Source organism: Pithys albifrons, chromosome 20 (genome assembly GCF_047495875.1).
Source record: "Pithys albifrons albifrons isolate INPA30051 chromosome 20, PitAlb_v1, whole genome shotgun sequence".
Lineage (NCBI taxonomy): Eukaryota > Metazoa > Chordata > Aves > Passeriformes > Thamnophilidae > Pithys > Pithys albifrons.
In genome coordinates this window covers 13,174,807-13,197,865 of record NC_092477.1, presented here as the reverse complement: position 1 = coordinate 13,197,865, position 23,059 = coordinate 13,174,807, and the positions used below count along the sequence as shown (strand labels likewise).

The window sequence follows — 23,059 nt, the reverse complement described above, 5'->3', positions numbered from 1 at the left end:
GCAGGACAGGAAACTGCAAGTGCATTTCTCCAGGCTGCCATTAGTGCCAAGAAGCTGTTGCAGGATTTGGAGAGAAAAGACAGTAAAGTAGCTTGATGCCTGCACAATGGCACGGCTGTGCCCCACAGCACAGTGTGCCACCCTCAACAGGATGTGCCAGGGCTGCCGTTAGATGACATTAAGCCAGATGCCTGCAGTAGAAAACACCAAGAAGAAATGGCTGAAAAATATCATATGCGGTCCAGCACAACTCTCAAACAAAGCCTCCCCTTGTGCAGCCCTGACTGTGAGCCATAACCCCATGACATGAGCAGCAGAAGCAGTACTGCTGACGTGCAGAAGGCTGTGGAGGTCACACCTATGACACATGACAACACTGATGTGCTGCCATCCACCACCATCGGCGCCTTTATACCACAGATCAGAGGGGCTGGTGCAGAAATAAACATCTCCCATGGTAAAAAGTTCTTCCACTTTGAAAGATTTTGTTGTGCAGAAACTCACTGGTGTTTTACTGGTTTAGTTTATATCCAGTGTTAGCAGGTGTTCTGAAGCACCCAGGCATACCATCTTGACTTAGAATTATTCCATCATGCCAGACAGCAACTTAGGAGAGCAGCTGAGATATGTGACCAGCCCAACAGCAGACTCTCCACAGTGCTCCATGCAGCACTGCTCACCAATTCTCCCTTGGTACTAGACAGCTTCAGAACAACTCACTGCTGCTCCTGTCAGGATATGTCCACATAGAATAAAACACCAAACTGGCTGCCAGTGTCATCTCCTCTCTCTACGGTGAAGCAAAAAATAAGAGGTTGCTTGTGACTACAACCCTTCACAAACACTATGTTAAGTAACTTAGCACATTGCTAATAAAGTATTAGAAGAGGCCTTCAAGTAGTCTGTGTTCCCTGTAATAATGAAATATTTTCAGGATGCACCTTTATATACATTTTTATTTCTTAAAAAATATATTGGATAATAAATAATCAGAGCAAAAAAACCCAGACGTGAAAGATGCTTTGACTGATCAGGCTGCTGGTGTAAAAGTTACCTGTAAATCACACACAGGGCGTGCGAGTGGAGCTGGCTACAGACAGGTGGGTTTTACTAGAAGGCATTAATGTAACATTCAATTATTCCACTGCATACTGGCTGGTTTAACTCAGCCAAATTAGAATACATTTTATATTGACTATTTTGACATTTGCTTTATTTGGCAAGTAAAACAAAACTGATCCAATTTCCTTGCAGCCATTGTAAACCATAAACTGTACAACAAGAGGTTATAAAATATATAAGCCTTGTAAACACTTCTTTTCAGACTGTCGCTGATGCTCTGAGCTTTAATTTTGGCCGTGTTCCCCCCAGCTCTGTCACTGCTCTGCAGCCTTCCCTGCTCAGCCATAAAGTGACCCTTCTGCACTCAGTGATTAAGCACTGCCACTGATATTCTCTTGCTATGGTAATTTTTTTTCTCTGTTGTGGAAATCTGCCCAGACAGGAATTTCTTGCAGACAGAAAAAGATCTGTGCTCTAAAATCAAGCCATCTTTCTCTCTGATCTCACATGGCCTGTAGCTTGTGTCCAGCAGAACTTCAGAAAAACATCTCAGCTCCCCATGGGATAGGCTGGAATCTCCAAAAAACTGCTGGCTTTTCACCTCTTCTGCCTCCATCTCCATTGAGAAGCATGGCAGCATCTCTGCCTGCAGCACACCTGAGAGCACACAACAGCAAGCAGTGTACTGTGGCATGACAAGTGACTAGCAAAACTCTCAGAGAAAGAAACACCCAAAGGCTTTGAAGAACTGGAAAAGCAGGACAGTAGATTTCAGTCTAGGTCACAGGTGAAGTCTCTCTGCCTTAAAAAGATACCCGAAAGCTTTTTGGGGAGCACTTTACAGCAGTTTAAAAGCATAACCCCGAAATTACCTGTAAATCAAGACTTCAAAGGACAAGCAGTTTCTACCCATATATGATATGATGATCTTTGTACACAATGACCTTTGATCCCCCTGAAATTCCTCTCCTCTGTCTCACTTGCAATTCTGGCTCTCTAGTTCCTGTAATACTGTAAAGGTAAGTGCAGTGTACCAATTGCCTGCAGCAAAAATACATGTTTGCCTAACTTGGCAAAAGCCCAAAGGGGCCCACGGAGAACATGCTCTCCCCTGACCATGGCATGGCCCCACTCAGTCCATGAGCCTCAGCAGCAGGATCCCAACTCACACTGGGTGCTGTGCTTTCACAGTGAACTGAATGCCAGGAGTGCAAAGTGCTTAGTTTAACCTCTGTCTGGGCTGGTTTGTGGCTTAACACCACTGGGTTTTGTCCAGAGAAATCTAGCAAGTAAACTGTCAGTACAGGACTCTGGTGTATGGAAATGTACACACCAGCACATCCATTCACACACACACACAAATACTGCCTGTAAGACAAGGAGAACAGCCTGGACAGATACCATGACAGCCCCTACCCCGCAGTGCTGCTCCCATTAGTCACCACAAGATGAGCGTGGCTCATGTCAGCTACAGGACTAGAGCTCAGCAGTTGGGTTGAAGAAAATAAAAATCCAAGAGCCAGTACTTCAAACCATGAGTGGACTGATCTTGGAGATGAGCAAAATTTGTTTCCCTGCTAACATCTGTATCAACTCTTCATCTTCCTTCTGGTCAAGGAGAGCAGTCTGCCTGGCTGCAGCTCTGGCCTACCCTCCCAGGCCAGCCCATGACTATTTGTTACAACACCACAACATCCCACACAGTCTGAAGCAAAAGAAAGGTGCAGTTTGCTGTTTCCCTTCCTCTGCAGGCTTTTTCTTTCTTCTGGCTTCTTCACCCATGTGTCCTTACACAATGACAGGCAAAGGAACTTCCAGCAGGCAAATACTTCAAAAACAGAGCATTCCCTCATCACGCCACAATCATTCCACACCGATGCAGTACCCTGGTTTTGGTTTCCCAGGCAAGGTTAGTAACCACACTCCAGGCAGCATCAAGCAGAAAGGGCTGGAATGCAGAAAACCTACCTCGGCAGGTTGGGAGCAGGTGTCGAAGCCGGTGCTTGGGCAGGAGGAGCTGCAGGTTGTGTGGAGTCGTGGTTGCGTGGCACTCTGCCCATCCGGTACCAAATGCCCATGCTGTTCAACTCCCTGGGGATCAACACAGAAGGCATCAGTGCTAAAAGCAAACGCTGCACACGTGCATGAGCATCCAGCAGTGACGTGTTTCACAAACACCTTAATCAATAACAGTCAATCTAACTGGAAAAAAAAGGAGGATGAGTTATTTCCTACATCAAACCAAATACCACTTGTACTTACTTGGACTTTTCTAATGAAAGCTCCAGTTCTAACAAAGTACTGCTCAGTAAATATAGGAACACAGCGTGTGTTGCCTTGGTTAAAGGTTACTTACCCTATGAATGTGTACTGAGGAGGGGCTTGTTTAGATCGTGCCAGGATTCGGATATCGCAGATTGCTGCCTCTGTAGAATCTCGAGGGATGAATTTAATGCACAGCCTCTTCTTTCTGAAAGCTGTTTCTTCTGCAAAAATAACCCAGAACACAGAGTGGGGTTTATGCAAGATTAGGGTATAAACGTTATTTATTGTCTCTCCAGATATCAGGTATGTAATTATGGCAGAAACTGGTGCAAAAGAATAGACATATGTCAGCAAAACAGTTGGTGCAGTGCCATTCAGTGAGGAATGTTTTATCAGGAGATGCATTACTGGCACCACAATAACCAGATCTTCTCCTGCCCTCTGCAGAGATCAGCCCCAATGCATGCCCAGTGGTGCCACACAATGCAGAATGCCAGTTGCACGTACCTCTCACACTCCCTTGCTCTTTTCCAGGTAATGTTTGCTTCACTGACCTGGACAGATGTATCCATACATTCCTCTCACAAGCATTGCCTCTAGGAATGTACCTGGAAGCTGCTGACACAAGTGGTCAGTTCATTCTGCCAAGTGCTTCCAACCAGCCAGTCAACTCCACCAAGAGCTGGAGCAGGCAGAGCCTGCCATGCAGAGAGGTCACGGCTAAGAGGTGTCTGCCCAGATCTCACACATCCCAACTGTTAGTGACATCTCCTGACGCAGTCAGCAGGCAAGGAAATGACGCTCCCACCGTGTTTGCCCTGGTTCATTGTAGGGACACACCAGATTCACAAAGCAGTCACTGCCAAGACCTCCCACGAGGCAGCTGCTCTGAGGGTGAGTGAACCAGCTGCACGGCCCTTTCTGCTATGTATCACAGAGCAATTTCATTTGCTTCCATGTTATCCATCATGTAAAACTCAAGTCCATCAGAGTTAAGGCTTATCTGTATAATGAATTCACATATCTGCAGGCAGTCTGCATGCAGACACAATCCACAGCCAGCTCTGGGGCAGTCTGTGACCACAGGTGGCACTGGCACACAGACACAGATTTTCAGTGTTTGGAAACCACTGCTCCATCTCACCCTGAAGAGACTCAGGGTGAACAAGGTGACGTTCCTGTTTGGATGCAAGCACTTGGAAGGCAGGAGACAAGTCTACTGATAAACTGAAACTCTAAAGAGCAGATGCTGAATGAAAATCTGGAAACAACCAGCAACTACAAACAAGTGCCTGCAAAATAAAAACTCTTCAGCTTAGTAAGTATCTTCTAACTTTAAATAATGCTCTCACTTCAACAGATGGCAAGCAGCTCTGCCTCTACAGGCTCTTCCTGTTTTGTAATCCACACCTTGGGAGAACAGCAATCCATTCCAGCCTCTGGAATGTGCTGCTGCACCAGCACTGGTAAGCGTACAGACAGCATGAGATGTGTCAATGCAGCACCTGTGCATGCAGCTTGCAGTTACAGCACTGCTTTTAGAGATGGTAAATACCTGCATCCCTGAAGTTTAGCCTTACCCTGCTTTGAAAAACTAGGGCCTCTGTTTGAAGTGCCTCAAACTTATTTTAAGAGCCCAGGGTTTAAGGCTTCCACACCTACAAAATTTCTCAGGACTTAGTAAGGAGTACTATAGTAAATGTATTTACTGCAAGTCAGATCTAACTGAACAGAATCAGTGCCTCTTATTTGACTTTCTCTGGAAGTACAAAGCTGAGTATTTGCTTTTGTCTGTGGCCTCTTTCACAGTTGGCTGGAGTCTGCAGTCTCAAGCAAATCTGGTTTAGGAGCTGGATTCAGTAATTAGACATGCTTAACTACAGTTAATTTTAAGTAAACACATTATAAACAGTCAATCGAAGTGTGTTCATTCAGCCAGTGGAGGCAGGGACATGCACTGCTTCCTTAGTACAGGCAGTGCATCTGCTTAACAGACTGTGGGGGTGACAATTCAATGCATATCAAATTAAGGACAAAGCCCCCTTCCACCTTTCCAGCAGGAGTTTCACAGAAACTGCAGCAGCACACAGTAAGGTCCAGCACTCCCAGAGGTGAGCAGGGGAAGCCAACTACTCTACCTCACACCACATTGTGCCCAGGAATTGTCCAGGGGCTGGGGGGGACCCAGGGGAATGGGAGAATGGGCTGCAGAGCCACAGGTTCCAATTAGAATCAGAGTGCAGCAACTGCATAACCATCCTCATGTGCTGCAGACTCAGATGAATGAATCCCTGCAAAGCAGGCTCATGTAACCCCTTTCTGCTCATTCCTAGGCTGGATTTCATCACTGACATGCACTGGGACCAGCCTTGCTGTGATGAGCAGCTGCACACTTGAGCACCAGTGCTGGTGTCCTGCCATCCTCTCACACTCCACTCCCACGGGACTCGTCACCGCCAGCCTAATGCCCTCAGTGCCCGCAGCAGAGCACAGGGCTGCCAACACACACAGCTCCAGCAGCCACTGTCACAAGTCCCAGGGGAGCTGGAACACACTGTTTGGGAACTGCTCACTTAAGAGTTGAAGAGAAGCAATTCTCCCTTGCAGAAATGAGGATAGTATTCCCCTTGGACACTGAAACTTGTGCCTTCTCTCAGCAAGCACAAATGTATCTCACCCCTCTCAGCACTACTTGTCAGAACATGGGCCCTCGTTCATTCACGGTAGAAGATGTAGAGTGGGTGTGCATGAACCCAGCACCACGAGCACACCCTGTTCCTTTCAGTCATTTGTGAACTCCCCTCTGTTCCTGCTAGCCCCAGTCCACCTTTCAAAATGCAAAACCAAATTCTCCCTTCCTGCCCCAGAGCCATGGGGCATGAACAGGCAAGCAGAGAGAGCCAGGCAGCCCCATTAAACAGCTTGAGGAGTCCAGGGGAACTGAAGGCTGCCTCACTGCAGCCCAGAGCTGCCCCTAAATTTGCACATAGAGCAGCAGTGCCAAGAGCGATTCTCTGCGTGGGACTCAGCCCTCCATGGCCTGAGTCACAGTCCTCCTCTACCTGACCACACAGGCACTGCCAGAGCAGGAGGAGGAATAGATGTCAACTTACGTGTATCGATGGTCTCCTGGATGGGAATGAAGCCCACAGGTAAAGTGTCCTTGATATCAATGAGCTTCATATCCACCAAGACGTTGCCTAAATGACTCTTTGGAAAGAGAAATGAAACAGTTGAGTATGGCAAGGTCACCAGAATCAAACTCAGCTTTTCCCACCTGCTGAACCACAAGATGCCTTGTCATTGTATTCAACTACAACTTTAAAAATGGAAAGAAGGTACCAAGACAATCCTTTCAACTGTCCCTTCTGAAGGAATCAGACAACGATCAACTAGGAAATATCACACAACTTTCAGCACTCCAGATTCTAAAAGCTCATCCACTGCCATATTTCCACATACTTAGAAGTACAATCAAATTCACTCCTTTGGAAAATTGCAGTTCAAAGTCCTGCTTCCACCATTGCCTCCACTGAGCAGGTCACCTCAGTTCTTACACAAGCTACACCTACAACAGCAATATGACATTTCCATGACAGTAACAGCACAAAGCATTACAGGACAATGGCTCTTGTAGACACAGCCAAAGTTATGACATCCATTAGCTAATTAGTACTGAATAGACATGGTTCTAGCTCCAAACACAGAGCACTCCAGAAGCACAGCCTATTTGGAATGAAGAACTTCATTTGGAGTCCATATGAATTCTGAACTCATGCCTTGTCCTATTAATCAAGGCTTGAAGAGCACAATTCAAAGTGACAGCCTCCACAATGGTTTAGAGACCAGATTTTCTCTGCAGTTCTCATTAAAGCCAGCACTGCTGCCAATAATCTGGGTTCACGTATGGAAGAAGAACACACTTCAGTTACTGCACAACCTTTATAAACAGAAGCGCCATACAGAGCAACTAAAATTTCATCTCAAGCCACCAAACCATGTCAGTGAGTTTTGCTGTTATTGGTTGCTACGTAGCTTCTTTAGTTTCTGTCTGGCAGAGTTTTTCAGGCAAACCTTTACCCTCTGATTATTCCACTGAACTATTTAAGAACACATTTAAATTTGCAGGCTCTGAAATAAAGGAAGATTGTATCTAAGTTTATTTTTGGAGGTTCTGTGTTTTACGGTCAGCTCCTCATCAGGAGGGTCAGCACACCTGCAGCCCTGTCCTGCCAGACATGAGTGTGGCACATGTCCTTTACTCAGGCAAAGAGGCCAAGGCCAGGCAGTCCCCACATGCCTCTAACCCTCCACAGTCAGGGCATCTCGGAGCAAGCAATGCTGGATGCTGCCAAGCCTGAATGTGCCAGTTAACAAGGTCCTGGCACAGCAAACAGCAGATGAAGTGGTTGCTGCTGATTCATCTTTCATGTTTTATTTATCCAAGCTGTCTGGCTGTGTTACATCAGAGGCAACTTTCAGCTGAACCACTGATCACTCCTCCATTGGCAGCAGGCAGGTAGGAGAGGTGCCTCTGATGAGTTCATTAGCTGCTGGAAACCTGGGAGTCAGCACTGATGCTCTACCACATGCACAGAAAAAAAGGGACAAAGCCCTCCTGTTTCTGAGATCCACCATCCAGAGTCTTCTCACCACGACTCCCAAATACAGCAACATCCTTATAATCATCAGATATTGTAAACTGTTGAGAATGATGATTCTGCTAAAGAGACACTGCAGACTGGCTCTACTATAACCCAGGTATCTGAGGTGCATTAACTCTGCTAAGTACAATATGCTCTTCAGGACAAAGAGTTCCCAGCGTTTCGCTAAACACAAAACCCCCTGAATGGTAAAACTTCCATCACAAAGTGCAGTGACACGTCAGCGTCTGGGGAGGAGGAGCCTCAACCCCTCGTGCCTTCCGAATGACGGAACCAAGGCCCTTTAATCCTCAGAGGTTCCCAGCAGGATGGCATTTCACATCCTCTGTGGCCAGAAAGGACTGAGTAGAGGGGAAGCTCTTGCTTTAATTCATGCCTCATCGGTATGAGGAAGGTACTCCCAAACCACGCCAAGCCCAGGGCTCCTGCCAGAAGCCCAACAGGCACTGGCTGAGGGTATTTATTTACACTGTCTCTGCAGCCAGCAGCTGCTACTGTCCTGTAATTACTTCTGACAACCTCACATTTCAGGTAGCCACACATAAACCTAATACTCCTATCAGCAGAAACCTTTCTGTTTAACAGCCTCCCTGCCTACTCCTGCAACTGCACATACTCCAGGATGAAAAGCACAATTATAGTCCATTCACCCCAGGAGCAATATCTAGAGGCCGGCAGGGAAGCAGATGAAATAAAGGTCAAATGCTGGGAACTGGTAGCCCTGGGCTCTCCAGTCAGGACTCTACAGCAGTCTCTGACGCTGCTGTCACTTCTCTGTTTCCATCGCAGGGAAAGCACAAGTATGAAATGGTACCTTCCAGATCCTGGCAACTGAGTCGCTGTGAATATCCAAACCACGACCAAAGGCAAGATTATCCACTAGATGGAGTGCATTCATTGCAGAAGTCAACAGTTCCCCAGAACAGAAAGTTTTCACACTAGACTCAACCAAAACCACAGCAGAGTGCATCAGGGTCTCATTGCACAGTCTCCTCTCCTCCACAGAAGGTGTGGCCAGACAACTGCCACTAATCACAAAGTAACTTGCACTTAATAGTCAGAGCAGATTAAAAGAATATAAGCCATATGCACAATGTGGGCACATTTTCAAGAATCAGCACCAAAACCAACAAAGAAAGCAAGCTAATTCTGCAAAAAAATATCTGTGATGCCTCTGGATTTAGAAACTAACATTTCCTTCACCAACACCACCTCCAGCTTTTGTTTATCAAGATAATTTGGGTTAGAAATCCACCAGGACCACAAGTGTGCAGTGCCCATTGCTGCAGTAGGAAACATGAGCATGAGGGGCTGCTGAAATTCAAACATTCCCTTTTCTGCTGCTTTTACTGCAGATTTTTGTCAGCAATTTCTTTCCACAAGGAACACAGACAAAATGCAAATACCCTGCCATTGCAGTTTGCCTCCTGACTCACCCAAACTCAGTGAAACGCCTGCTTGAATTATAATTGGCTCCATAAAATGAATCATCTTATAGGTAAAAGCATACCAGGCACAGATGCAAATCATGCAGACACTCAGCAAACAGACTTACATTTTCTTTTGAAAATGATCTGGTGAAGCACAGGTACCGTGTGACCTTGGATTTAAATAAGCCATCTTTCCAGAGGTCAGCATCCAAGCCATCTGCTGTTTGTGCAACCTGCAAAGAAGAGACAGAGGGAGAGAGGAGACATGTAAGCTAAGATAAAGTTAATATATGTGCAGTACTTCTTCCTCAGACCTCTCCTAATTAACAGCAGCCCGAACTCTCACAGCATCTCATTAGTTTCTTCACAAGGTGCAGCGCAAAGAACTTTCAAGAGGAGGTATAAAAGGAAGTTCTAAAAATGCTGCCTCTTGGGAGGCCCTTGATTAAAGATGCTCTGACAAAGGCTACTCTAATGAGGCAACAGCAACTTGGGTTACAGTCTCCAAACAATAGTTTGGAAAAGTCAGCACACTGAAGCTCTCATTACCATCCTACATGCAAGGGCACACCAGGCATGCTGCGAGTGTCTGTGGAGACAGAGCACAGAAACAGCCCCATCTCAGGACTATTTTCACAGAAAGCCATCAAGGAATTCTGGCTCCAGGCCAAAAAGCTGCTTCAGCAGATGGGGAAAGCCCTGGTCACGGGTGGATTTTAGCAGCAGTGCAGCATGTGAGGATGAACCCTGCAAACATCCCTCTCCAATGCGACCCCACGTCCAGTCTGCTCTCAGTAGCTGGGCACTCGCCCTGCACAGCACAAGCTGCTAAGAGCCCCAGGCCCAAAAGGCTTTTTGTCAAGTAAGTGAGGAGCCAAGAATGCAAATACAAGAAGGGCAGCAGAACCAAGATTGCCCCATCAGACTACCACCTGATCGACCTCTTCAAAGCTTCGCAGAAGCACAGCAACTTCTGCCCAGTGCCTCTCCGATGGAGCAAACTGCTCCACTGCAGCTCTTCAGAGTCTAATCTTACTGAGACCTTGGCCCTACAGCAGCCCGATAACAAAGAGCTGACATTTGTTGCCACTGTTTGCATCCACGTTTAGTTGAGTGGATACTGCACAGGAAGCAAGAGCTTTGTGCTGACAAGGCCTCCAATTATCCCAAGTGCGGGAGAGTGAGGCGTGTTCATGGTCTGATCAAAGCAGCAAAGTGCACTGGCTGCTCCCTGCATTTCAGCAGCTGCTGTTTGCAGGCTCAGTTCAGCCCTTGTACAACACAAACAGCTTTTGCATTCAGGCTTCTGCAAAGAAACATGCCCAACTATTAAATAGTTTCATTTTAGAAAAGAATTTTGCTGGGTTTTTTGCTAATTTGAATTCATTGAATTCAGCTATTTCCTGAAGTGCTAGTTTAGGAATATGTAAAATCCACATGCATCTCCCTCCTCTACGGGTAAGTCAGTCCCAGTGAACAAATATTCAGGAAACAGTTGCTTGGGAAAACTGCTGGCTTGAACTCTATCCCTTGTGAGAACAGTTTGAGGGACTAGACCCAGATTTCATCACTTTGTTCATCGGTATGGTTCAAGTTCTTTGTGCTACCCAGTTTTGTTAAGATTCTCAAAAATCAACAGGCAGCAACAAATCCATATACAACTACAAAACCGGTGCTACACAACTTGCTGTCAAATGCACTTCTGTAAACTTGAGAAACTTTACATGACTTACAACAATTCCACATTTTTGAGGTGGGCATACCTCACTTCTGTTGATATCATCTTCTCTAGCACTCACTGTTCAGGGCACAGCTGGATGACAGCTGGCCAAGGTATCTGAAAGGCCCCTGCACTGGCACTGCTACCCCTCTGGAGGGAGGTCTGGCACTGTCACAGTCCAACTTCAAGATAAAAATACCTAAAAGCCTACAAGCCACACCAGACCCTTTTTAGGAACAGCCCTGCTATTTTAACCTGTCAAATACCTAGTAAAATATCTAACAGATCCAATACCTAATTCTAGTTGCTGAAATCCAACAGTCGCACGCAACACCCCCAGCAATGAACCCTGAGTGCTCTGCTCTACCTCTGCATCATCCTGCTGAAGGCTTTTTCCAAGTCTGGAGAACGCAAACGAGTATGAACTTGTCAGAAAACTCACGGGGAAAGAAAACAAAGCAATACAAACATTAAAATTCTTACATCACCTGCTGGGCTCCTGCAAGCAAGCAGGATTCCCCCACACCTCTTGAGGCAGTGCTGTGCCTGAGCAATGTGCCCTTGGGACAGACGCCAAGTGGCAGAGGCCACGGCAAACCTGATGGCAGGACAGGCATTCTGCAGCCCCAGCCCCAGCTCACCCTGGAACTGAATGCTGTGGGATGCTGTAGTGACAGGCAAAGCCATGGGATCCCTAAGGAGACTACAACATCCCAAGATACACACTGCTATTAAGGCCTCCCAAAAGATGACAGTGGTTCTCCTTTTGGGGTGCAGTGTGCACTCTGACGATGGGAGGACACTCCTGGGATGGAGCTGCCACAGCTGCCTTCCTCAAGGCTTTCCACCCTGGAGCAGCCACAGCTGTCGGTGCCTCATTAGGGAACTTACATTAGGGAACTTGCATAGCTGGAGAAACACAAAGTCCAAGACTGCCCAGGTCTGCATGTTGCTCACATCTCAGAACACAATTTCTCTGCTGCACTGAGCAGTGCCCTCATGCACACTCTGCTTCATGCCTTCAGCTGGGCCAGACTGGTTCCAGAGAGGTCACAGGGAAGTGGCAACCCCACATACCCCACACTGTTCCAGCACCCTGACTCACAGAGCCACCTTCAGACACCCAGGCAAGAAAAGCACAGCCCTGCACGCCACCATCCTGTCACATCAGGGCGGCACCGTGTGTGGCTCTGTGACAGCAGGTGCTGCACTGGGGACAGGACACCAAGGGCGGCTGGTGGCACCCAGCACACTGTCAGGCTGATGTGGTACACACGTGGCAGCTGTGCCTGGGGTAAGGACTGCAGGCTGCAGGCACTGCCCCACGGCCTGCTCCAGGGGCAGTGAGTGCTCCTCGGGAACAGAGAGGGAGGCAGCAGAACCAGAGCAAAGGCAGCTCCTCGCTGCCTGAGGAGAGAGCGACCCACATTCACCAGCATTATCACACCACCACCATAATTGGATTAAGCCACAGGAAGACTGTTTTATCTTGTTTAGTATAAACTGCGTTAATGCTGCAGCTCCCCATTAAGCCACAGACAGACTATCTGGGGTGAGCGCTCTCTCTGCTCAGCCATTTAGGCAAAATGCAATTCTGTTATCACAACTCTCACACTGTCCTGTACTCCTTTATCAGGGCAAGCAGCTAATTACACAGTCTGGCTCACGCAGGTAATGAGCACTCAGAAAAATACAGTAAATGCAAAAAACTCCCATGTCTTTAAGGTACCTTTTCACAATTTCCCCCTCATGTCGTTACTTCAGCCTGATCCATTTTCTTCCTTCACACAGAACAAAGTATGCAGAGACCCTGAGCCAAAGAGATGTGAGCAAAGACTCAAGCAAGCTGGTTTCCACTCCCACCATACAAGCTGTGTGGCTCTAGATACCCAGGGTGTGAAGTAGCACAGTCGAAGCAGGACACACAGAAAGGCAAGCAGATGGACTACAAGCCAAATCTTTCTCTACAGAGCCCAGCAAAGTCAGCATTTGCTGATATTTCATGGTTTGGAACACTAATCTATGGGGAGAAACATCCTGCTACTGGTTACACAGCAATTAAACCAAGGAACAAACAGCTGTTAGACAGTGAGCTCCCTTTACCCATTCACACATTCATCTCTGCTGTATCCAGCTGCCTTTTCCTGCTGCCTGTCTCCTGACAAACTTTAGTTTGGAGGTTCGCATTCAGCCCATCAAAATCATCCTTGCAATTTCAGCTGGATGCAAAACTCTTTGCTTCCCATTCTGGAGCTTCTCATCATCACTGTGCAGTGCTGATATTTGGGATTAAACAGCTGATGCAGGATCCATTTATTTAGAGATATAATTTGTGCAATACTTAGGACTCCTTCGAGATGAATGTTACTAGGATTATTAAATTTGCATGCCACAGTGGCCAGCTGTTTCTGAAAATCCCTCCACCAAGTAATTAAGCTCCTCTGGAGTGGCACAATTGCACCCACAACTCTCTGAAGGTAAGTACTAAGCGCTGTGCGCTGAAAGGTGGGCAGCTGGCTACCAAATGACTTCTCACAGCACAGTCCAAAGGCAGGCTCTCTCTGGAAGAGATGTTGTTTTCCAGCAAAGTAAAGCCTCATTAGCGTAGAACAAAAGCATTAGCAGTGGCAGCTCAAACAGCTCTACTTACTACATCATATCCAGTCGGTGCTCGGCTCCGGGATGCGACCACACCAACACCCGTGATGGGATCCATTGGCAGGTCGGGCAAGGCATCGGAGAGGTCTCGCACCTCAGGCATCATGGACTGATTCTGGAAGAAAGGAGCAGAATTAAAGGGCTGCTGGGCACCACACCTCAGCAGAAGCCAGAGCACCAACAGCCCACATGCATGCCACAGTGCCTGTGCTGACACACCAGAGGGCCAAGGTGAACACAGGGTTGGGCCAGACACACCTTCTGCACTTTCATTTGCTTTTGATAAGAGGGTATATCTGTGCAATGCCAAATAGTTTTGGAATTTGGGCTTGCAGCCTCTGAGACTCATTTTGTTGCCTCCATGGGCTGGTCTCTATTCACAACGATGGGAAGACCCAACCTCAATGTCTTCCCTCCCAAGCAGCGAACAAATTTCATCCCCAGGTCAGGCTAGTTGAAGCAGCTCTGTCATATTAAGCAGAAACAAGTCTGTTCCTAATGGCTTCAGAAGGAGGCTCCTCATCCACTGTGGGCATTAAGACATCCTGTGGGTTCCCCCACAAGCCTTCAGTCCCATCACACACCCCCCAAGCCAGACCATTTTCACAGAGAAGCACAGATGTCTCTGGCGCTGGATGCAGAACCGCACTGACTGCAGGAAGCGAGCCTCGACATCGGGAAACACAGAGGAAGCACAAGGTGGGCTGGTGCAAAGCAGACAGAGGCCTTGAGGTGGCCTGAGCATCTTCCAGAAGGGACACATCACCAAGGACGTCAGGGGATGGAGATATGCAAAGAGGACAGAAGCAGGTAAGACCAACCAATTTCGGAGAGATGCTGTTGCAGGAAGCAGGAGGAGAGGACAACAGAGGTTGCTGAAACAACTCGCTGAGGAGGAGGATGGGGAAAGGTGCCACTGCCTCAGCATGTGGTCTCCCGCAGAGGCAGCCAGTTAGGGCAAGTCTTCTCTGGCTTTCAGACAGGAATGCCCCGAGAAACCGCCCCCCACGCACCCCAAGATAAAAGGGCAGTGCTTTGTGTAAACAAGCATCACTGCTGCGCAGCCAGACAAGCCGTGAACCAGCACTGCCTAATTCAATTCCCTCCTCAGAGCAACCAAACCCCAGCGTTTTTAGGCCATGTAGACGGCTGGTTACTTACTGCTTCTAGAAAAGGCAGAGGTGAGTGCTGGTGCCAGTGGGACCTGGGTTTACACTTCACAATGCCCAGTCTGAACAAACATCGTGCTGCAGGCAATAAAAAAAAGCAAGTCTGGGCCCTATGTAAATAATAATAATAATGTAATATGAATAGCCAGTCTACTTGAGAAGTCCAAAACAACAGACACTAGTGATCAGTAATGCTGCAAACACTGTTGCTGATGAACCAAACAGAGAAGAGAGCTCTGCTTTGGCACCTGGACACCCAACCAGCATGCACAGAGCAAAGCAAACCCTCTTTGTTCCCAATGCAGCTCAAGGCTCCAAAGCACAATGGGACGCACAGCCTGAGCTGCAGGGGCTCACGCTCCTCTCCCAGCTGGCTCCCAGCCCTCACTCAGGACAGGCAAGGAGCACATGACCCTGCCAAGGAACGCTGGAGGCACCAGCACAGCCCCAACGGACCCCACGCTGCTGCCTGCTCTGCTCCACCGGCTCATCCAGATGCCTCACTAATAATCCAGAGGTCATTGCCTAAAACATGCAGCACAGAACGAACATATATGAATTTAACAATGAGCTTACAATCTATTCTGCATGCACATTTTCTGAAACTTTTCCAAGTCACTCTCAATAGTGCAATGACTTGTTACTACACATCAGGAGGAGCTGGGAGATAATGAATGCTGATTCAAGCTTCTCTTAGGCCATTTTGAACTGAAATCCAGGTAAGTGCCGATATTCCCCAGCATGCTTAAAGAACACCGCACAGCAGGTTCCAACACGGCTGCAGCTGCACTACAGGGATGCAGATCTGCTCCCCTGGCCTCCACCAAACCCACCCTGATCAAGTGCCAGTTTGCTCCACAAAGGCAGGGGAGTAGGGAATGGCACTGACGTGTCACCTCGGGGAGAAAAGCAGAGGGGCTGTGCACCCACCCTCTCAGGCCCTGGGAGAGCTCAGGCAGGCAGGCAGGCAGAGTGCCCCAGCATTGCCTCCTCTTTTCCAGTGGGGATGGCATGGATGGGGCTAATGCAGGCCAGGGACCTGCTGCTGAATGCTGCCCAGGTCCCATCTCACCACACTGGGGCCCACTGTGGGGAGTTCCAGCTGCCCTGGCAGGAACCTGAGAGTGCCAGTCTCTGGCACCAGCACAGAAGGGGAGGGTGGATGCCTCTACCCACAGCACGGAGCTGCAGAGTAGCTCCCTCAGCCTGCCAGCACCCAGGTCCTCGATAAAGAAAGAAGGACACCTTTGTGGGAGGCATCAGATCCTCAATGAAGAAAGAAGGGCACCTTTGTGGGAGCCATTTTCAGCTCCGCTCGGCGTGGGAAGGGGAGGGGAAACAGCATCAATCCTCACTTTGTGACACTCACACAAAGCCCCTCTATGGCAGCAGCGCTGGGCACAGGGAGCAGGGCTTTCCACCTCGCCAGCACAGGGGGCAGAAGCCATGGGGTGACGCGGCGTGGCATCGCTGTAGGGCCCCGACCAGCATCTGCTGCAGCAAGGGCCAGCCGAGCTTTCCACTCCCAGCGAGCCCAGCACCTTCCTCTGCTGCTCAGAGCGCGGCCCGTGCCTGCAGCTGGCAGGGATGGGGGACAGAGCACCTGCCCAGAGAGCAGACCTGCTGTGGCCACCGCAGCACGGGCAGGCCCTGCCACGCCAGGCCAGCCACTCTGGGCAACTTTCCACCGTGTGAGTAGCACTGAGGGCATCTGGAACAGATATGGAGCAGCAGCAATCAGTCTGCACACTGGGATAAATGTTTTTGTGAACTCTGTGCAGGTCAGAGGGGAGCCTCGGGCTGGGCAATCACACAGACGATTAGTTACAGTGCACTTCTTCCCCAGGGTGCCAAAGTTTGGTTTCTTTTCTATTGCACCTTTGAACTTAAAAATAAAAAAACAAACAGTGAAAGATGAGATTAAATTAAGGAGCAGGATTCTATAAATACTCCTATTAGGCAGCTTGTTATTTCAATGAAGTTCTCTTCAAACAAGGTTGAATTTGACCAGTATGCCCATCTACCAGCCCACCTACCATTATGGTGGCTGAGAACTCAGCCCAGGAGATGGCCTGTCACCACCCTGCACTAAGCTGCATGTGCTGGGCCTGCGCCACACTGCTCGCTGCAGGGTTATTCTGGGAACAGCCCAAACCAGAACATTTTTCCCATTAGTTGGGAGCATGCTCCCTGGAGGTCGTTCTGAGCTGTGGGGGCACATCCAGCCTTCAGCACGCCCTCTCAGCCAAGGAAGACAGATGCGAGCTCTGGGGCAGGAAGAAGTTTCAAAACACTGTGGGGGCGCTCAGACAAAGTCAGCAGGGAAAGGATGTGCCTCCACTAGAGAGTGTCCATGCACCCTGCTGGCACCAGCACCAAGGAGTGTGCAGCAAAGCTGGGTAGGATGGCTGCAGGACGAGATGCACAGGATGCACTCTCAGCACGCAGCCGGAATGCTGCTGGCTCCATCCCGAATGCTTCCTCCCCTCTTGAACTGGCCGTGTCCTGGGACAGGAGGTGTGGGGTCCCAGGGTGTAGGAGAGGCCTTCAAGGACTCTGCCAGTCTCTGCCACAGCCTTCTTCCCACAGCCCATGTCCAGAGTCACATGCATCTTCAAGTTGGTCTGTTTACATCCCTTTCACTTGCTTTCTCCCATTTTCCTGCTAGTTTATCTGCCTTTATTGGTTTATCCTAGGCATACTTTTCTGCTGGCTCACTGAAGTGACGTCATGACCACACAGTGCTGCACTCTGGCCAGGACACATACACAGCAGAAGAACAAGCTTTCAGAAATGAGTGCATTATTGTGAGCTTCGAGAGCACTATGCGTTCTCAGTACTCCTTTACAACAAGTTCAGGAAGTTCAAGAGTTGGTGGGTACACGATCAGAGGAGGCCTTTGGATGTATTTTCTACAGAAACATCATGTTGCTAGCAAAGCAGGTCAAGCTCTGAAGTTAAGTAGTCAGGGACTTGGAAGGAGAATGGTCTTATTGTTTCTTCCTCCAAATACAAGCCCTGCACTTTGACACTGACTTGCTTTTCCCATAGGCAGAAAAGTATAAGCTAAGGCAAAACTAGAAAAAAACTATCAGCTAGCTCGCTGAGACCTTGCAGCCTGTGGGAAATGGTCCCATCAAACCAAAGTGGACATGCTGCTCAAACCCTTGCCCGCCTGCTCAGCCTGTCACTCCATCCCTTTGCAAAAGCAGGGGTACTGCTGGCACAACATGCACTGCTTTGGAGTCACACTGCTCCAGGGGCCTCCCACCACGTCCGGGAACAGGACACGGCCCCAGCCAACTTTCTATTCCTGGTCATGGAATAGGACACAGTTTCAGAAAAACAAGAGCCCACAGTGGGACTGAGGGTCACGGCCCTGGAAGCCACCACCCCAAACGGGCAGAATTTCAGTGTCACCTTTTGCCCCTATCGAAGGCATGTATGGAATCAGCCCCACGCACAGGCGTCATAGGAGACACCTGCCCAGCATCAGCTGCAAAATCGACACATTGTGACTGAACAGGATGGAAACAGGAACTTAAGTCATAGAATGAGCAAAATTGAGACCCTGTATTGCTTAACAGCACTTCTAAGTATGGACACAAGTTTGTGAAGAGTATTTCCATACACATAACCTTGCACCAGGGCAGCAAAACGTAAAATCAGTTATTTCTGTCTTGGCACAAATACGAACCTGGGGCCTACAGGCACCCTTGAGCATGGGATTTGCTTTTCAGTGCAGCACGCAGTACTGGAGTGAGAAGATGTTTATTTCACACCCCCAGAAGCTCAAGCGAAGCTTTTGTTTAGCATGTAACGCCATCTCAGCTAAAAACGACAGGGATGACACTGCCAACCAGCCAAACGACACACAGACTCCCTAAGGTGTAGGTGAGCATGTTGTCACGCAGTTCACATAAAACATGGAGCAACCGAAGCTTTAGCCTGAGCAGCTGCACACCTGCTGATGCCCGACCTGTCGGGTTTCAGCTCTGAGAACACACATTAAACACCGAAGCTTGGTGGACTTTTGAAAATGTCTCCCGAAACCTCTGAGCTTGCAAGCCCTTGGTGATGCAAGAGGTGAGTACAATGGGCACAGGCAGCTCTGGCGCTGCTCCGGCCGAAGGGTGAGCCGTGTCACCCCCAGCCCCGCACGGCGCACACAGAAGGGCATCGGGCGGCCCCACGCTGCAAGCACTTGCCGCAAAAGCCCCCACACTACACGGGTGGTGTTATTTTCTCTAACGGTCACCAAAAAGAATTGACAGTAAATTCTAGCGCAGGTCAAGGTCACCGGGGCCCTGCCCCACGGCTGGTCCCCGACACCGTCCCTGCACTGCCCCACCTCCCGCGGCGCCGCCGGGTCTGACGGAGCCCACCGGGGCGCTCGGCCGGGCCCAGGCGCCGGGTCCCCGCGATGCGGCCCCGGCAGCCTTGGCCCGCTGCGGGAGGCTCGGGCCGCCCGCCCCGCGCCCCGACCCGCCGCAGCCGCGAGCGCCGCGGGCCCGGCCCAGCAGCGAGGCCGCCGCGGGGACACTTAACTGTTGCCCGGACGGCGGGCGGCGGCGGCGGGTCGCGGCTCCCCCGGCGCAGGCAGAAGCAGCTCCTCATCGCCCGGCGGGGCCGGCGCGGCGCGGCCCGGCGGGAGGAGCGGCGGCGGGGGAGCGGCCTGCGGGCCCGGGCGGAGCGGCGCGGGGAGCGCAGCCGAGCGGGCGGCGGGCAGGCCCCGGCACGGCGCTCTCGGCACGGCTCGGGCTACCCCCGCCGCCGCCGCCGCCGCTCCGCGCCCACCGCGGCCGGACCGCAGCGCTCAGGGCCCAGAGCCCGCCCCGCCCGGCCCCCGCGCCGCCCCGCGCCCCCCGCACCGAGCCCCGGCCCGGCCCGGCCCACAGGATACTCACCGCGCCGCGCTGCTCCGCCGCCTCCGCCGCTCCGCACGGCCCGGCCCGGCCCGGCCACGCCCGCAGCCCCGGGCAGGGCCGCTCGGCCCCGCAGGCCCCAGCCGAGCCCTGCAGGAAAGTTCCTTCCCCAGAACGCGGCGATCCCCGGCCGGGCTCCCCGGCTCGCTCCACAACCGAGCCCGGTGCGGACGGGAGGTGCCAGGGGGAAATGGTTGAATAGTTGTGATTTGGTCAATGTAGTCTCCGTGTTACTTCTGACACAGGCGGCAAGGAGATGGACAGCAGCTTCATTAGGCTGAGGAAGAGAGATGGTTTTAAACAAGCTGGTTGTCTTCTTGAGAAGACAGTACCTGGGGTGAGGGGGGTAATCGGTTTCAGGAGCTACCTTGAATTCATTAAGATATTTGATGCGCTGTCTCACCATGGCCTGAAAAACAAACTAAGCAGATACGGTGCAGAGAAGTCCGGGTTTGCCAGTCTGGCTGGGCAACCAGCAGCCCTCGGGTCTACACCCAGCACAGAAGACACCCCGAGCAGAGGGGCAGCAAGAGGCTCATTCTGCTGAACAACATCACGCGCCAGTGCCAAAAATGACAACACAGTCACAGAATTGGCAGACGACACGAATCGCAGCATAACCTGGGCCAGGAGCATGGCCTGTAGCCATCATATGAACGAACCCTGCAGCTGCCCTGCACTGGGCTCTGAGCACCTCACCTGTAGCAAGGTCTACATCACCTGGAGAGCGGGTCTACCACAATCACCTGGAGAGCAGTAAGATCGGTGTGGAGACTCACACCAGCAGCCTTGATGCAAGGTAGAGTTGGAGCTGCTAATCTAAAGCAAAAGAAAAAATCCTGTGCTGAAGAATGATGAAATAAAGGAGAGAGGGAAACATGTTAATTTGTATCTGAATTAAAGATAAGGTCAAAACCCTGTTCTCCTTTGTGAGCGGCTGAGAAGTGATGGGTGTGAAATGCAGCAAGATAATTTGACAAAGGTAAAACACAGCTTGAAGAGTTTTTATCACTGGTCAAGTCAAAAGCCCTCCCAAAAGCTGATACCAGACATTACTCAGTCATTCCCTCTGGGCAGATGGTCTCCCCCATCCTTTTTAGAGCCGGTTTCCTCTATTTTCCATGATGTCATGGTTTCCTTTGTGCTGGGAACCTGGCCTGTGTGGCCTAAAAAGTCACCCAAGTTTCCTCAGACTGACAAAGCCAGGTACCATCTGACAGCATGATGCATTTATCAGAGGATCCATTTCTACAGTCACAAGGTTTTTCCTTGTCTGATATTCTGCCTTAAGCTACATCACTAATTCCCTGTTTCTTTCCCTCTCCCATTTTTTTGCTTGGATTTGGCCATCTTTTGAGGAGCTCTGTTCAGCCTATTCTTTTCTCACCTGGATAACAATTTGCATCTTGCATCCTATTTGGACTGTCTCTGTACATTGCTTTAGCCAGGCCAAACCGAGCAGAACTGGTTGAGCCAAAGTCCTTCTCTTTCCTCTTCTGGGTGTCTCCAGGCTGGTTTTGCACCTCTCTGGCTGTTCCAGGTCCTTCCTCTTCATCCTGGTGTGGTCAGACTTACTACCAAGCAAAACATTATGAGCTTTGATTAGTCAATGTTTGAGAGGTTTGTCTGGAAAGCAACATATGCATTAGTGGTTTTGTGTTCCTGTCCATAAAACAAACCACAGAACCTAATGTCCTGCTTCCTCTTGTGTAAAACCCTGGGCTGGGATCAAACCATCCTCCTGTCATGACTGTAAGGCGTGTCATGACAGTAAAGCATTTTAGTCTGGTGCTTGTTGAAAAACGGTAATAACTGTGTTCTGAACAGTGACTTCGTTCCCTTGTTCAACCAGGGCTTTACAGCTCCTAGAGTGTACAGTCCTGGTGGCTGGTAGTGGCTTCTGCATCCAAAGATTAAAAATATATATATTTTGGAGCGATAAGGAATACAATGCATTTTTTGATTTGGAGAGTAATTTAGAGTGAAGGAAAGATGATGCCTGGTGGAAATGAGAAATATGTGTTCCATACATAATATATGCCCCAAATGTCCTATTACAAGTACAGGAAGATTTCCTGAACTGGAGAAGTTGTTACACATTACAGTGTGCTAATGCTCCCCCATGGAGATGCTGATACTGAGAGAGTCTTTAGTGCAATAATATTAAAAATCCGAGGGTTTTCAATAAGATCCTCCATGCTACTACGGCTGTAGGAAATGAATTGATTCCAAAGGAAGACTCTAACTGCTGCTTAGTATCCACGAAATATTCCAAGATTCACTGCAAACATATATCCCAATGTGTCTGTGGCATGATGTGCAATAACAGGTTTTCCAAAGAGACAGTCACTTTCCCAGCACAGTTTAGCTGCTGCCCTCGGAGCGGCTGCCAGGGCTGCATCCAGGCAGCAGCACAGCACAGGGTGAGCACCGGCATCTCTGCCCGTGGGGATCTTCAAACCTCGGCAGGTCTGAGTCTGGGAAAGGCTCTGCTGTGCTCTTTCACAGGGCGTGTGCACAGACTCTGAATCAGCAAATACTGGGTATTGGGTGCATGAATAACTACAGTGGAGTTGGTTAATCTACCTGTGTAAAGTTACTCAAAAGCATAAGTATTTGCAAGTATAATGTTTTCCTCTGAATATTTTACATCCATCTTTTTCAAGACACGTTAATTTACTCCTCTTTATTCAGCACATGTCTTTTCTCACAAGTTCTGCAGTCCTGTACATGCTGTCCAGTTCGTATCAGTGTTGTCTTTTCAGAACACTGAATAAGAGCAATTTCAGTCAGTCTTGGCTCAACAAACAGCTCATTCATCTCTGAGTGGATGGGTGTCAGAACTCACATCCTCCAGAACACTGTTACAAATAATCGTGTGTTCAAGCTGGGTTACTAAGCCATTTGGGACGTGCTCTGTTTGTGCCACCCCACTCTGTGCCACCACCACAGCACGGCATAGCTGGAAGGGTGGTGAGTGCTGGTGCTGCTATTTTGGGGCTCAATTGCAGGGGACAGCACTGCTCCACACCTCACAGTGAATTGCTTGCAGCATTCATAGGGGTGACGAAGGTGCCTGGGGAGCCAATCCCACAGTCATTCCAGAGGAAGCCCAGTGCTGTGGCCAGTGAGCTCAACCCCTCAAACAAGCCAGCCACTCTGAAGG

The 23,059-nt window shown here is 49.6% G+C and overlaps 1 protein-coding gene across 5 annotated transcripts in view; it reads right to left on the bottom strand.

The window, feature by feature from the left end:
* MVB12B (multivesicular body subunit 12B) overlaps window positions 1-20,012 on the bottom strand; it is a 52,492-nt gene extending 32,480 nt beyond the window's left edge. Inside the window, exons 1-7 of one of the 5 annotated variants that reach the window (XM_071574096.1) lie at window positions 19,876-20,011; window positions 14,961-15,078; window positions 13,792-13,914; window positions 9,547-9,654; window positions 6,441-6,537; window positions 3,419-3,548; window positions 3,031-3,153 (exon numbers count right to left, since the gene is read on the bottom strand). In XM_071574096.1, the coding sequence (XP_071430197.1) occupies window positions 3,031-3,153; window positions 3,419-3,548; window positions 6,441-6,537; window positions 9,547-9,654; window positions 13,792-13,905 (572 nt within the window). In that variant the 5' untranslated portion in view covers window positions 13,906-13,914; window positions 14,961-15,078; window positions 19,876-20,011. Of the gene's footprint in view, window positions 1-3,030; window positions 3,154-3,418; window positions 3,549-6,440; window positions 6,538-9,546; window positions 9,655-13,791; window positions 13,915-14,960; window positions 15,079-16,337; window positions 16,519-19,516; window positions 19,825-19,875 lie in introns of those variants that run through there. The other 4 variants (XM_071574095.1, XM_071574093.1, XM_071574094.1 and 1 more) reach the window with 4 other exon arrangements.
* Between the last annotated feature and the right edge of the window lie 3,047 nt (window positions 20,013-23,059).